Source organism: Syngnathus typhle, linkage group LG17 (assembly GCF_033458585.1).
Source record: "Syngnathus typhle isolate RoL2023-S1 ecotype Sweden linkage group LG17, RoL_Styp_1.0, whole genome shotgun sequence".
NCBI classification, from domain to species: domain Eukaryota; kingdom Metazoa; phylum Chordata; class Actinopteri; order Syngnathiformes; family Syngnathidae; genus Syngnathus; species Syngnathus typhle.
The window spans coordinates 8434427-8448298 of record NC_083754.1 but is presented as its reverse complement, the minus strand read 5'-3'; the positions used below and the strand labels follow the sequence as shown (position 1 = coordinate 8448298).

Here is a 13872-nt window from a genome sequence, read left to right as displayed (position 1 = left end):
TCTGGTCGGTGTCTCCCTCGCGGCATTCCTCTTGCTCCTTGCCGTTTACTGTCACTCACTCCAAATCCTCCAAAAGTCTTCCGCCGTTCTCGGCGGCCACCGCTTTGCCCGGACTCGCCCTGCGTGCTGGCAGATATTTGCTGCCCGGGGGGCTCACGTCAGCGAGAGTTTGCAGAGCGAAAGTTGTGAGCGCAGACGAACAAAGGTGCTGAGCCAAACCAAAATCCCCCCCCCCCACTCAACCCGGTGTCGTCACCTCGGGAAGTTTACCCACTTTACTGTCAACGCCCACGCCACTATTTTTAAAAACATTTTTGTTCTCGGTGCCGGGGTCAATTACTGCATTCAGGGAACAAAGTCAAAGATGTTTGCAAATTATTCATTTGCAGGAGGAACAAAATTAAAAGCAATTGAAAAAAAATAAAGCAATGTAAATAGGAAAATATAAAATTCTTTTCATTTTCATTCTTTCACCCTCAAACCTGATCCGATTCACGCCGCCACGCTCCTCCCCGCTTCTAGTACGTGAATGTTACGTAAGCTTTGACACCGGCTGGCAGGCCCGCCCAGCAATGCGCCATTCGGGACCGCGGTCCCCCGGCCTGAGCCCCTCTCGTGTCCAGATGTCACTCAAACACGCCTGTATCATGACATAATTACACTTGTCCGTTGTTACTTGTGCGATGTCCTACTTGGGTGGAAACAAGCTATTATGGCAATTATGGCAAATGACTGAGCTGTCAGGACGCCCAAAGCGTGTCAGACGCGTTCCTCCATCGTGCTGCGTCCAGCCCCCCCATAATGGAGCCTGGATATTGCGGGGTCGGAAAGAATACCCCCCTCCCCCATCATACCATCCTCGTCCAGTCTGATTTGTTGGCCGTTTTTCCACTTCTGACATCTTTTCTTCAATCAATGGACCTTGCCAATGAACCCTAACCTCACACACACGCACGCATGCACACACCGACACACACGCACACACACACGGGTAGTGATGTCAAGCCCCACATGGTTCCAATTTCAGGGGTAAATGCGGCGCTCCTTGCAATCTGACCCAATTTTCCCGAGTCGGCTGGAAATGTCCCAGCTCGACGCAGTGGCAGAGAGGTAAAGGTTCAAAGGTGAGGCCCAAGTACGCGCTCAGGTGGGTGTTGGGGGGTTCGCCAGACGTCTGGCAGCAATACGCAAACCTGCTTGCGACGCTTTGGCCGCTGGTGCAATAGCGACACGGAAGTGTCCGCTATCGAGATTAGTCTCGTGTGTTTATCATAATCAGTATGTAATACCCTTGATTCCCATATTGAACGGTTTTATAACAAGATTTCACTTACAATGCTGTATGGATATACATAGCTCAATTATTTCCATCATACCTTTGCCATATCTTGGTAAACGATAGTGTTTTGTATCAAACTTGGTTGCCTGCCAAAACATCAACGCATTTAGCCGTATCGTTGGCAGCGGTGTGCTGCTAATGTCTGTGATCTTGACAGCTTTGTAAAAGGTCAACGAGAAGAACAACACGTGCTGTATGCACACGCACGCACACAGACACACACAGAGTCTGACAAACAAACGCCACATGCGGCTACAAGTCTGTCCTGTGCGAAACTGAAATTAGCGCCTGGAATGTTCTTGCGGCCCGGCCACAGTCGGCCCAGCGGAGGCCTCTTTAGGCGCGACTTAGGCTTTGCTAATTGCCTTAATGAGAAGCAGGCGTTGCTCGGGAGCAAACTGGCGAGGGCCACCGGCCGCCATCGAAGGCCGCCACGGGCCACACGCCGGTGGGGCTTTGAGGCCATCTCGCCTTACAGGCCACCTCGCCAGCGCCGCCAGTCCGGGTGTCTCATTGCAGGACACCGTCCATCCATGACGCCTTTCACTGCGACATGTCCGTACTTAATCATCTCGTTGCAAGTTTCACACCTCCGTGCGGTGTGACACAACGCCCCCTCCCCTTGCCCGTCGCCTCGGCCTCTCGTCTCGCCAGAGGCAAAATGTTACAGGTTGTCCGCTTTACTCTCCATACAACCCACGGACGGATCGCATTTCGATCGCAGACTTTGTGTGAGGAGGGCTCGGGCAGTTAGCCGCAGATTGATTTTCAGAGCGACAATGGACTCGCTGCGGCCCACTTATTCGTGTTCCCGCCGTCTCCATCTGTCACTCCGGTGGGACTCCGGCCGGCCCCCTTTTGGGCATTCGGCATTATGTCGCTTTTTAAATGGACCTAAATGGCGCAGACACTCAGATAAATGCCTGTCCTGTGATGAAATGCACAAGAGATGTGGGCGGAGCTCAGCAACGGATAACTTTGAATGTCTTATTAATTCCGAAGAATAGAGCCAAGATGGGGAACCGTCCTTGACCATTAACTGTGCTTAACTTCTATGTCCACAAATGTCTCTGGCAGAACCCGGGCTGAAGGCCATGATCAAGGCCATCATGAAAGAAGCTGACAAAACGAAGCCGTCGCTACTTTGCAGAGTCACAATGCCCCCCAGTGGACGGGAGGCTGAGTTTGCTTGTTATGTCCTAAAATGTCTTTTGTTTTCTGCACGCACGAATCTTAAATGATTCTTTTTCTTTATCAACATCCAGGACAGGAAGTGACCTGTGGTGGCGAGGAGGTGAGTGACACTTGGGGGCGTTGCAGTGGCGCGCCATGAGGCGGGGGGGAGGGGATTGGTGCTCGCTGATGGGCTTTACAAGCTGTCGTCGCGTATAATCTGCAAATTTCCTCAGATGACGCAAAGACTTTGACTTTGCCTCACCCGTCATTGTCGCATCCGACCTCTTCATCTCCCGATGCCTCGTACTTGTCGGTTGGGAGACAGCGACGCTCAGCAGGTAAGCTAACAGGCTCCGCCTCCGCCTCACCTGCTCGCCACACCTCCTCCTGCTTTCAACTGTTTTTTTTTTTTCTTTTAATTTCATTCATGAATGAGTCAGTCTTTGAATGTAAATTGCTGGTTTTTTTTCCTGATGAAACGATTTGAAGTGGTTAGAAAGTTTACTAGTTGTGAACCTGGAAGAATGGTTGCATTTACTAACATCTTACCTGGTGGAAAAGATGGTTCCAAGTGTTTGAAGGTGGAGTTTGATTGCCTTACAAAGTACAAGGTGAAGTTTACTTGTTTACCCAGCAGATGGGAACTTGCCCGAAGAGCCGCCTTATAAATAGCCAATGTTTGCCAGGGTGACGAGCAGATGTGATTGTCGGACTGTGTTTAAGGAGTTCAAACAACAGATTAATACACCCAGATTATCATCTCCGAGAGTCAAACCCACATACACACACACATGTCAAGAAGGCGTGTCATGATACTCAGAATGCCAACATTTGCTGTGTGTTGTATTTTCATGATTTTGTGTAGCTTTCTAGTCAGGTAATGGGTTGACTGGTCGCCATAATCGCCTCACCCAGGCAACGTTTGTCATTGTCTTTGTTTGTTAGCAGGAATGTGCAGAAACTTCAAGTTAAAATTCCATAAATAAGAAAAGTAGAAAAAGTTTTCTTTTTCTATAAAAAAAATATATTTATCGATATTTTGATTTGCATGATGTTGTGATGTTTTTGGATGTTTAAAGGAACCAGGTGGCATTGACCCATGAATTTGAGTGCTTTGCTCGCTATGCTTAATGTTGTGGCCCGTCATTGTGAAAACGTGTGACACACAGTTCTGCTTTTTGTGGAGTGATGCGTTTAATGTCGACATGGACGTCCAAGCGGTGTTTAGTGTTACATCTTCCTCTGGCTAGTCTGAGGGGGGTGTTGGCGGTGGGGGATTGGATTATATATCCATCCCTTTGCAAAGCTCACACCAAACAATCAACTGTTGCAAGTAATCCCCTGGGACACACACACACAAACACACACACGTACATGCGCACACACACACATACACACACACACTACTACAACTGTAGTCCAATATGTATTTACACAATCCTCATTTGTTGTTCCATTCAGGTGTGGCGCAGTCCCCTGACATGAACTTCTAACTTCTGACATAAACTTCTGACATGAACTTCTGACATGAACTTCTGACTTTCACATCGCAGCGTTCTATTGATGATTATCGTGTGACATCATCAGCCTGTCACCTAAATGCAAATGAGAATATATTTGGAAAAAAAGATACGATAATATACAATGAAGTCAATTGTTTGTAGTTTGCATTAAGAGTTACATACAACCCATTCTGAGAAACGTTCATTTACCAGCGGGTTGACCCCCAGAAGTCGAAATCCACCACAATAGTATTTGACCTAGCAATAGGTAAACCTTTGAAGCTGAAGTTTGCTGATGGTCAACCCATTACAAGGTTAAATTGACCATTTGCGTCGCCAGTGGCGTCACTCTGACGTCATCGGCGGCTCGAGCTCGATTACAGTAATCAAAGGGCGCTGCGGAGCGGGATTATCCTGCGCTGTCATGGCCCGTTGTCGTGGAAACGTTGGCGATTAATAAGTTGTGTCCTAAGTACAACGCCCGCCACTACAGATTGGGATTGTGACCGTTGTCACGCGTGCTCGTCCCACTTGTCGCCTCTCTCGCCGTGGTCACGCACATTAAAAAAATGTTTACATAGAAGGTTGCGATTTTAGGGGATGTTTCCTACAACTCTTTGGGTCTATCTCGTTATCCAGGTGCGTTAGCTCGACCCCGACCACTCGGATTTGCTCCGATCCGCCTGACACTGTTTACATCTTAAAGGTTCTCTTCCAGTCGAAGCCGTTTAATAATGCCACATACAAGTTGGGGTTCTTACGTCTTCACTCTGTTATGATCTCGTTTCACGTTTCACTGTCCTGGAGCTCTCACCGCCAACGTCTCTTAAGGGATTTCCCGGCGGGCTACCTGGCAGCTGAGGACAACCACCTGCGCCATCTCGGCAGCGTTGTTATCCATCTGAGCATTGCAGCGCCTGTTTTTTACTAGCCGTGCTAGGCGGTGGCGTGACGCACCGAGCCCAGAGCTCTGGCGGGTCAGGCCTGGTTCTTCGGTTACGCTCATCCTCTGATCAGCATCTGTTTCCCGTGCTCCCATAAAGTGTAATGAAGTACTTTTCAGGCAAAAAAGAAAAATAGGGGGAGGCTGGAGGCTTTCAGGGTTCCTTGGAGGCCGGTGAAGCGTCACCTTAAAACTGCTCTGACATTTCCTGGAGCAGCAAATAATCTGCCATAAAATTTAGCATTTTATGTTGGGACGCACCCAAAATGTGTTTTATGTTGACGATGATGAAAATGACATTATGTCGCTATCGGGCGGAACCCACACATCCCGTCCACGTCAAATCCTGCTCATTTAAATACTCAACAATATTCAATACTTTCTTGAGTTCCTACACAGAGTTTTGTCTGGAAAGCCGACAGCCGGTGCGATCAAATCTGATTTTCCTCCCGCGCCACCTCTTTGTAACCCCGCCGCTGTCCGCCAAACAATATCGCAGCAAAGAATGACATAAGGACTGAAAAGAGGATTTGTGAGGACGACCACAGCCAGAGGACCCCCCCCCCCCCCCCGTACACACACACACACGCACTCACACTCTTGGAGGATTACAAGCTCGCCGTCCGAGCTGGCCAGGACGTTGTCCATCTCTGGACATCTCGTCGAGGGGTGTCGGAGGATGAGCGTTTGAGGCTGACAGGTAACGCTGTTTTCGTGTCTGAGGGATTATAATCCGTTTGCAAGGAGGGACAATCGGCAGTCTGACGTGTACTTGGCCGGCGGCGGCGCTCTCCAGATGTGTTTACATGAACTGGTGGGAGTCTAAAATACAGACAGAGGATGCGTTCACAATCAAAGCTTTTGTTGCGTTGGAGGCCGTGAGAATGTCGGCAGGGAAACGTCTTGTGTAACAATCCTGTGTTGAACCACGGGAATTCAAATAGAAATGCTTGCAGATGACAAATTCAATTGTTTACCATGCCGTATTGGGAGGCGTGGCATTTGGAGAGGAACACGCAATACGAGATTCCCATATTTGCTATCAATGCCAAAACATATTGGCATAAAACCAAAATAAAATGTGTTTATTTTTTTTTTTTTTTAATTATTTACATACAAGCATTGAGGCAGATACTTGCACAAGTTACTTTCTTTTTATTATTGATACTGCCTTGGGATATTTACCCAGTTTGTTGGGTTTTTGTCGTTGTTGTTTTTTTTTTTTTTTATTGTGCTTCTTTTGCCTAAAAACATAACTGAACAGGTGGCTTGCTGGGTAGGTTCTCGTTGAGTTTGACTTTTTCACTCAGTCTGTGTGTTTGCTTTTCCAAGGAGGAGACAGCCAAATGTTTTTTGTGCTGTTTTGGTGAACCCATGGAGCTCCTTTTCCGAGCATTACATTTTCAGGATTCTTTTTCAAAGTGCTATATCTGCTGTGCCATCTTATTACAGGTAAGATCATATCATAGACCTTGAAGCCAAGAAAGATAGAATCCCCGCCTGTGTTGAGTAAGCTGTTTTTGCATGTCTGCTTTTCCTTTTTTTTTTTTTTTTGGTGGTGGTGGTGGTGGGTTTTGAGGATCAAGGGGTTGCGTCACAATGGAGTGGCTTGGATGCTATGTGCTTGTGTGTACAAGAGGGTACTTGGCACGGATACCTGCGGGGTGCGGTAGGCGCACGCTGAGGTCGCCTGGTGGCAGGTGGAGGGCGAGGGCCTGAGCGAACTTGAAATCCAGAATTGCAATTTATTGATTGATTGCTCTCTCTAAATATTTAGCAGGATGGTCTTCATTTACAAGAACAATATTGACATCTTCTGTTGACCTACAATGCTGTGTCGCAGAATATGCACAAGGGCTCGGGAGTAAATTGAGATGTCGTAATGTAAAATATCCCATAATATCACAGAACACTGGAAGTGTCTGTCTACAAGGCGGCAAGCATTTTGATGCATGCCCCACCCACTGATAACAAGGTACGCTATAAACGGTCGCACTCTTCAGCTGAATTGCCTGCGTGTTGACAGGTAGGATGACCAACCAGGCCGCAGTCAACCAGTCCAACGCCAACAAGGCCAAGGCAGGAGATGAAAATCAGCAGAATGACGGCGCGGAGGTGGGCTACAAAGATGCCGGCCACTGCAGCCGCAACACTCACAGCCTCCTACTGGGCCTCACCGTCATGGGTACGCGGCAACTGCAGGGCGTCAAGCAACAAAGCTGCAATCTGCCACAGTGGCGTTGACGTGTGACGTGCATGAGATCATGGTAAAAATGATAATGAAAAATGTTGTTGCGATGCTGTGTCAGGTGTGGTGATGGGAGCCGTTCTGGGCATGTTGCTGCGCTACATGAAGGTGACGGACAGCTCGGCCCTCACCATGGTCTCCTTCCCCGGCGAGATCCTCATGAGGATGCTCAAGATGCTCATCCTGCCCCTCATCATCTCCAGCCTCATCACAGGTCAGCTCACCTTCTACTCAAAATTAGCATTTCAAAAGACAAATACGTAGTAGTCTCGAAATGTCCGCCGGTGCCTTTCAGGTCTGGCTGGACTGGATGCTCGCTCCAGTGGCAGGATGGGCAGCAGAGCCATGGTGTACTACATGAGTACCACCATCATCGCTGCCATCCTAGGAGTCATTCTGGTGATCAGCATCCACCCTGGCAACCCCAAGCTCAGGGGGGGCTCCGCCGCCTCCGCCCCTCCGAAGAACCAGGAAGTCAGCAGTCTGGATGCCTTCCTGGACCTCATCCGCAACCTCTTCCCAGAGAACTTGGTGCAGGCGTGCTTCCAGCAGGTGATTTGGCGGACTCCGTCTGTTTGCTTACATTATGCCGATGACGCTCGTAACCGATGTCAAACTTTGCGACCGAAGGTCCAGACGGTGTTGAAACAGGCGGTGGTGACGGCCACAAATCAAACGGAACCAATTGTCGTCAGCAGAAAAAAACTGGAGTACAAATGGGGCATGAACGTCCTCGGTGAGACTGCTGCTAACGCTAACGCGATGAACCTCTATAACGACGACTACTGATCTATTGCTTCAGGCTTGATCGGCTTCTTCATCACCTTCGGCGTCTGCATGGGCCGGATGGGCGAGCGTGGCAAAGTCATGTCCGACTTCTTCAACGTCCTCAATGAGATCATCATGACCATGGTGTCCATGATCATGTGGTCAGTGGCGTGTCTTGCGTTCACTCTCTCTCAGGTCGAACCATGGCTTGCATTTGGGATATTTTTGGTCTGAGAGGTCACCTCGGAAGCCAACTTTGAAATCCAATGTTAGACGCTACCGCTAGAGGCTAATGCTAAAGCTAAGTTTAAATTAATGTCGGATGATAACTGGTCTTTCTGAGCTATAAAGCAGCAAATTGCACTTAAGCAGCTTCACTAATCTCACTGCCTCATCAAAACCCCAGTAAAATATTCTTTTGGGGGGGACTCACGTAGCCAAGATTAGGTTTGTGTTTCAGCAAATAGTTTGTATTCCATTCTACAGTAAAAATGTCAAGTTTTGGGAAGATCAAAATCTCAATGAGAATCTTTTCCCACATTCTTCGTCTTGACGCCACTTTAGCAAAACATTTCTGCTTTTGCTCACTTGGGTTGGCGTCTGCGTTATTTTGACATGCCGGAGATAGCGTGCATGATGGCTGCTGACAGTGACGGAGAAGGCAAGGGAAGAACTCTCACCCTGGATGCCCTGTGGGAACCCGGCATCGGTGTGTGTGTGTGTGTGTGGGGGGGGGGGGGGGGGGTCGAGCAAAAGCGTGTCGGTGTGAAGGACGTGGACAGATGGGATCCTGGACTCTGTGGTATGCACACATGCTCGGGGAGAAGGAAAAATGTTGACTTCTCCCACGGGGGACGACGTGGAACATCTCTGCAATGTAATGACCCAACAAAGGTGGCAAAAGTACTCACACCCTGTACTTAAGTAGGATTACTGATAGACCAAGCAAAAAAAAAAAAGTACAGGCATTTCTATAAAAAAGTCCACTTCTTTGTATTCAAATACCAGGTAAAAAAAAAAAAAACATGGCGACATCCAAACAACAAAAAGAAGACGACTAATGCTGAAAGAGAGCGGCTCAACTGCAAAAAAAAAAATGTGCAGCTGCTCGGCAGAGGAAGCGTGCGCGTTCGCATCACTCGCGCTGTGTAAACACATTAGCCGGCAGCTAAACACAGAGGCCAGTGTATACAAGAAGGCGCATCGAACGAGGAAGACATCCATCAGCGTGCACGCGGCACGCTTAGCAAAAGCAAACTGATCTGGCAACTGGACGGCAATGGGAGCTCCACATGGCAAATCTGCTGGGACATTGGCCCACTTGGTCACAAAGCAAGTGAAAAGTCAAAGCTGCAAATCTTTTTGCAGGTATTCCCCGGTGGGCATCGCCTCGCTGATTGCGGGTAAGATTGCAGCCATCGGCGACCTGGAGGTGGTGGCGCGGCAGTTAGGCATGTACATGGTGACCGTCGTGGTGGGCCTGGCCATACACGGTGGCCTTATCCTGCCCGCCATCTTCTTCGCCATCACCCGCAAGAGTCCCTTCACCTTCTACTCGGGCATATTCCAGGCCTGGATCACCGCACTGGGCACGGCCAGCAGGTAACATTCTCATGAGCTAAAAAAAAAAAACTTTTTTAGTTCCAGCTATTTTTATTATCATAAATGAACTGCCTATTTAACAAAAGACAGCACCCCACATACAAATTGGTGGTAAAGACCCAGTAAGTACAATTGCTTGTTTTTCATTCACAAAATGAAATAAATAAATGCAAATTAAAGTACAGAGTACTATTAAAATGCGTTTATTTTAATGATAAAAGAATAATTAATTCCCATTTTATTGTACAATCATCAAGCTATATACAAGTAAAAAATACAATTCCTGGAGAAATTTCGTGTGAAGCTGAAAAAATCTTGGGGAATGATTTTTGCGTTAAGCAGGAAAAATTAAAAACGCGAAAGATGGTAAGTGTGAAATACGGTAAGCGTGAAAACGATAAGCGCGAAAAATGTTAAGCGAGAAAACAAGCGTAAAACGGTTAGCGCAAAAAACGGTAAGCGCGAAAAACGGTAAGTGAGAAAACGGTATGCGCGAAAAACGGTAAGTGGTAGAGCAATAAGCGCAAAAAAGATTAAGCGCGAAAAACGATAAGCGCGAAAAACTAAGCGAGAAAACGGTTGGCGCGAGAAACGGTAAGCGGGAAAATCGGTATGCAAGAAAACAGTAAGTGCGAGAAACAGTAAGCATGGAAAACGGTATGCGCGAAAAAACGGTAAGCGCGAAAAAAGCGGTAAGCGAGAAAACGATAAGCGCGGAAAACGGTAAGCACGGAAAACTAAGTGAGAAAAACGATTCGCATGAAAACGGTAAGCGCGAAAAACGGTAACTGCGAAAACGGTAAGCGCACAAAACGGTGAGCGCAAAGAACGGTAAGCAAGTAAACAGTAACCGCGAAGAACGTTAAGCGTAAAACGGTTAGTGTGAAAAACGGTAAGTGCGAAAAACGGTAAGCGAGAAAAGGGTAAGCGCAGCAAACGGTAAGTGGGAAAGCAATAAGCGCAAAAAACGCTAAGCGGGAAAACAATGAGCTCGAAAACGGATAAACGTGAGAAAACGATATGCGCGAAAAACGGTAAGCATGAAAAATTGTAAGCGCAAAAAACGGTTAGCATAAAACGGTTTGCGCGAAAAATGATAAGCGCGAAAAACGGTAAGCGAGAAAACGATAAGCGCAAAAAATGGTAAGCGCAAAAAAAAACTATAAGCGTGAACAACGGTAAGCGAGAAAAACGATAAGGGAGAAAACAAAAAGCGCAAAAAACGGTAAATGTTTAACGTGCCATTAAGAATGAATGTGGACATTTTCGCCGCAAATGTACGAATTTTGCGCAAACGGTAAATTTTTTGAACGAAAAAATATACGCAAACGTCGCGTGAATATTTGTAACGCGTGAAACTTGGAACTATATGGAAGTAGTTATCGTCTTCACGCAATAAATACATTATTTGATCAAATAACTACAATCTTGATCATTTGTAAAATTTTATATTTTACTGTTTATTTTATCAATTTATTACTCTGGCACGTCAGACATCTAATTTATGTCATGTTATATATGATATTCAGCGCCGGGACCTTGCCGGTAACGTTTCGCTGCCTGGAGGAGAACCTGAAGATCGATAAGCGTGTGACCCGATTCGTGCTGCCCATCGGCGCCACCATCAACATGGATGGCACGGCGCTCTACGAGGCCGTGGCGGCCATCTTTATCGCGCAGATGAACGACATCACGCTGGACGGCGGCCAGATCATCACAGTCAGGTTAGCCTCAAAAACACTCACTCAGCGTTATTTTAATGATCTGTCAATGATTTATTTTAATTAATCAATGATTTAAAAATAAACATAATTTCTTTATTATATAAAAGGACCTTATTTCAAATTGACAGTGTGGAAAATGTATAAAGTTTTGCTTAATGGCTTTTTAAATGATATGTAATACGTTAATAAACTGTAACGCAATTAAAATAAATAAAACGTTTAATTTAAGTAACATGAATTCAGTTGATCACTTTTATAATTCTCTTCTGGTTAAAAACATAAGAGCACATTTTTAATGAGAGGGTTTGACTATGATAATGTTATATTACAATATATAATAACAAAAAGCCACAAGAGTATACAAGGTTTTGATCATTTATGTTGTGTGGCACATCAATCAATGCTGTCACGTAAAATCTAATTTTTATTCAAAATGTTTTCTAAAACAAGGTTATGGCAGTCACGATATATCGTCACCTCCTTGGCACATTTCAAGCACTGTCGAAATGTGGCAAATTCAATTAGCCAAAGTTGCTCTAGTTGTTTTCCTTGGGATCCGGGGAGCACAGTTTGAATGCCGTGCGCTTGTGTGTGTGTGTGTGTTTCTCATTTGCATATAATCGATTCCCGGCGGAGGGTTTTGGTCGTTCCAGCAGACTTGCACTCACAGACGAGCGCTTTGTTGTCTGTGGTTCGTCGACCTCGCGTGGTGTAATAAGACCAACATTTTGCCGCATCTGTCTGCAGTTAAGTGGGTTTCTCAAAGCGGCCCGCTTTCATGTCGCTCGAGTTCAAATCCCCATCGTGGCGGTAGGTCACAAACATTCTGAGTTCTTGGGAAAGCACAATGAGCTTTGCCTTGTTCATTCCTCGTTGGGGCAGCAAACATTCGGCGAAGGACGGCGCGCTCGCGGTCGCCCCGACAAACCATTCCCAGTGTGTGTTCAAGTATTTAATCAATGTCAGCTTGACCGCCAACCTCTAAGTACTGTATTGTCTGTCATGACACATTGCTGACTATCATCTTCACACATGTGGCATGCCGTTGTCTGCAAATATGTCAGCAGACAGACAAGAAAGAAAAACAGAGCCTTCAAAATGGTGAAAATCAAGCCGCTCGCTCTGCTTTTGAATGACCAGGTAGCTTCAACTTGAAGATGCTTCCTAAACTTGGCACAAAGACAACAAAATGACCCAAAGACTAGTCACTGGTGGTGGTCTGTGTACCGGCGATGTCGTTGACATGCTTGTCCTTCCTCACGCCAGCATGACGGCCACCCTGGCCAGCGTGGGAGCGGCCAGCATTCCGAGTGCCGGATTGGTCACCATGCTGCTGATCCTGACGGCCGTGGGCCTCCCCACGCAGGACATCAGTCTGCTCATCGCCGTCGACTGGCTGCTGTGAGTCAAAAGGGATTTGGCGGCTTGCCGGCATTCGTGCGGGGGAAACTGTTTGTCCGCTCAGCAGCGGCAGGGGCACTCAAGTGGACTTGACAAGTTCTAACCCAGCCATAACTTGAGTGTAAAAATGTTGGTTTTCGTCGCAGTAAATTGGGACTAGCCTATCCCAGTTAAGACTCAAATATGACTCACTCCCTCTGCCGCTCAGCGACCGGATGCGCACCTCCATCAACGTTGTGGGCGACTCGTTTGGGGCCGGCATCGTGGACTACTTGTCCAAAGCTGAGCTTCAGGAAATAGACGCGGCCGAAATGCAAATTCTCGCGGTGGAGGAGGAACTGGATTTCATCCCGCCGCCGCCCATTCTGACCGAGATGAACCCGCTCAAGCCCCCCGAGCTGCCCCCCCGCTCGCCCCGCCCTCCCAAGCAGAACCACCACAGCCACGTCCTGTCCCAGTCCCACTCGCTCACCTACTCGCCGTCCCGTTCTATCCGCTCCCCGTCGCCGCGCTCTATCCGTTCGCCCTCCCCGCGTTCTGTGTGCTCCCACTCCCACTCCCCTCGGCCTTTCCGTGCCCACTCGCCTCGCCTTCTCTGCAGGACGGAGCCGGGCTACTGTGCCCTGCCCAGCCACGACACCCAGGTACGAGCATGTTCTGGTGCAGTGGTTTAGTTGATCTGCCTTGGAACTTGTAAATTAGGCCTAATAAGGTATTAGGTCGGTACTGGGATTGTTGGCTAGAAAAGTCGATAGATGGTCAACTAGACAGGTGGATGGGGATGTTGGTAGGTATTTTAGTTGATGAAAAGGTCGAGAGGTGGCAGTTATGGAGGCAGATTAAGTACGGCGCTAGCTAGCAAGAAAACATGATCTAAAAGTGTGATGTTAGCATCGGACAGTGAGCATTGTCCTTGGCCTGGCGTGTTTGTGGTCCTTTAGCTACCCACCTTGCCCCAGTGCTACCGCGACCGACTGTACAGAGAGAGCGAGACGGAGGAGGAGGAAGAGCGAGAACGGGAACGCGTCCTGGGCGAGCCCAGCGACGGCGAAGAGAGCGACGACACCGCCTACGACCGGCGACACGCCATCCTACCGTGTGACCTACCGTGACAACAACAGCCAACGTCCGCGTGTTTCAATTTGTGTTACAGTCAAAAGCAATTGTCA

General features: G+C 47.7%; 1 protein-coding gene across 1 annotated transcript in view; it reads left to right on the top strand.

Annotated features, from left to right (window-relative positions):
• slc1a9 (solute carrier family 1 member 9) overlaps positions 1-13872 on the top strand; it is a 21708-nt gene extending 7836 nt beyond the window's left edge. The window contains exons 3-15 of the mRNA XM_061302747.1: positions 2605-2633; positions 2749-2853; positions 6413-6469; positions 6987-7145; positions 7270-7422; positions 7504-7760; positions 7839-7944; positions 8011-8137; positions 9345-9578; positions 11108-11302; positions 12569-12703; positions 12912-13347; positions 13645-13872. Coding sequence (XP_061158731.1) covers positions 6992-7145; positions 7270-7422; positions 7504-7760; positions 7839-7944; positions 8011-8137; positions 9345-9578; positions 11108-11302; positions 12569-12703; positions 12912-13347; positions 13645-13815 — 1968 coding nt within the window. The 5' untranslated portion in view covers positions 2605-2633; positions 2749-2853; positions 6413-6469; positions 6987-6991 and the 3' untranslated portion in view covers positions 13816-13872. The remainder of the gene's footprint in view (positions 1-2604; positions 2634-2748; positions 2854-6412; positions 6470-6986; positions 7146-7269; positions 7423-7503; positions 7761-7838; positions 7945-8010; positions 8138-9344; positions 9579-11107; positions 11303-12568; positions 12704-12911; positions 13348-13644) is intronic.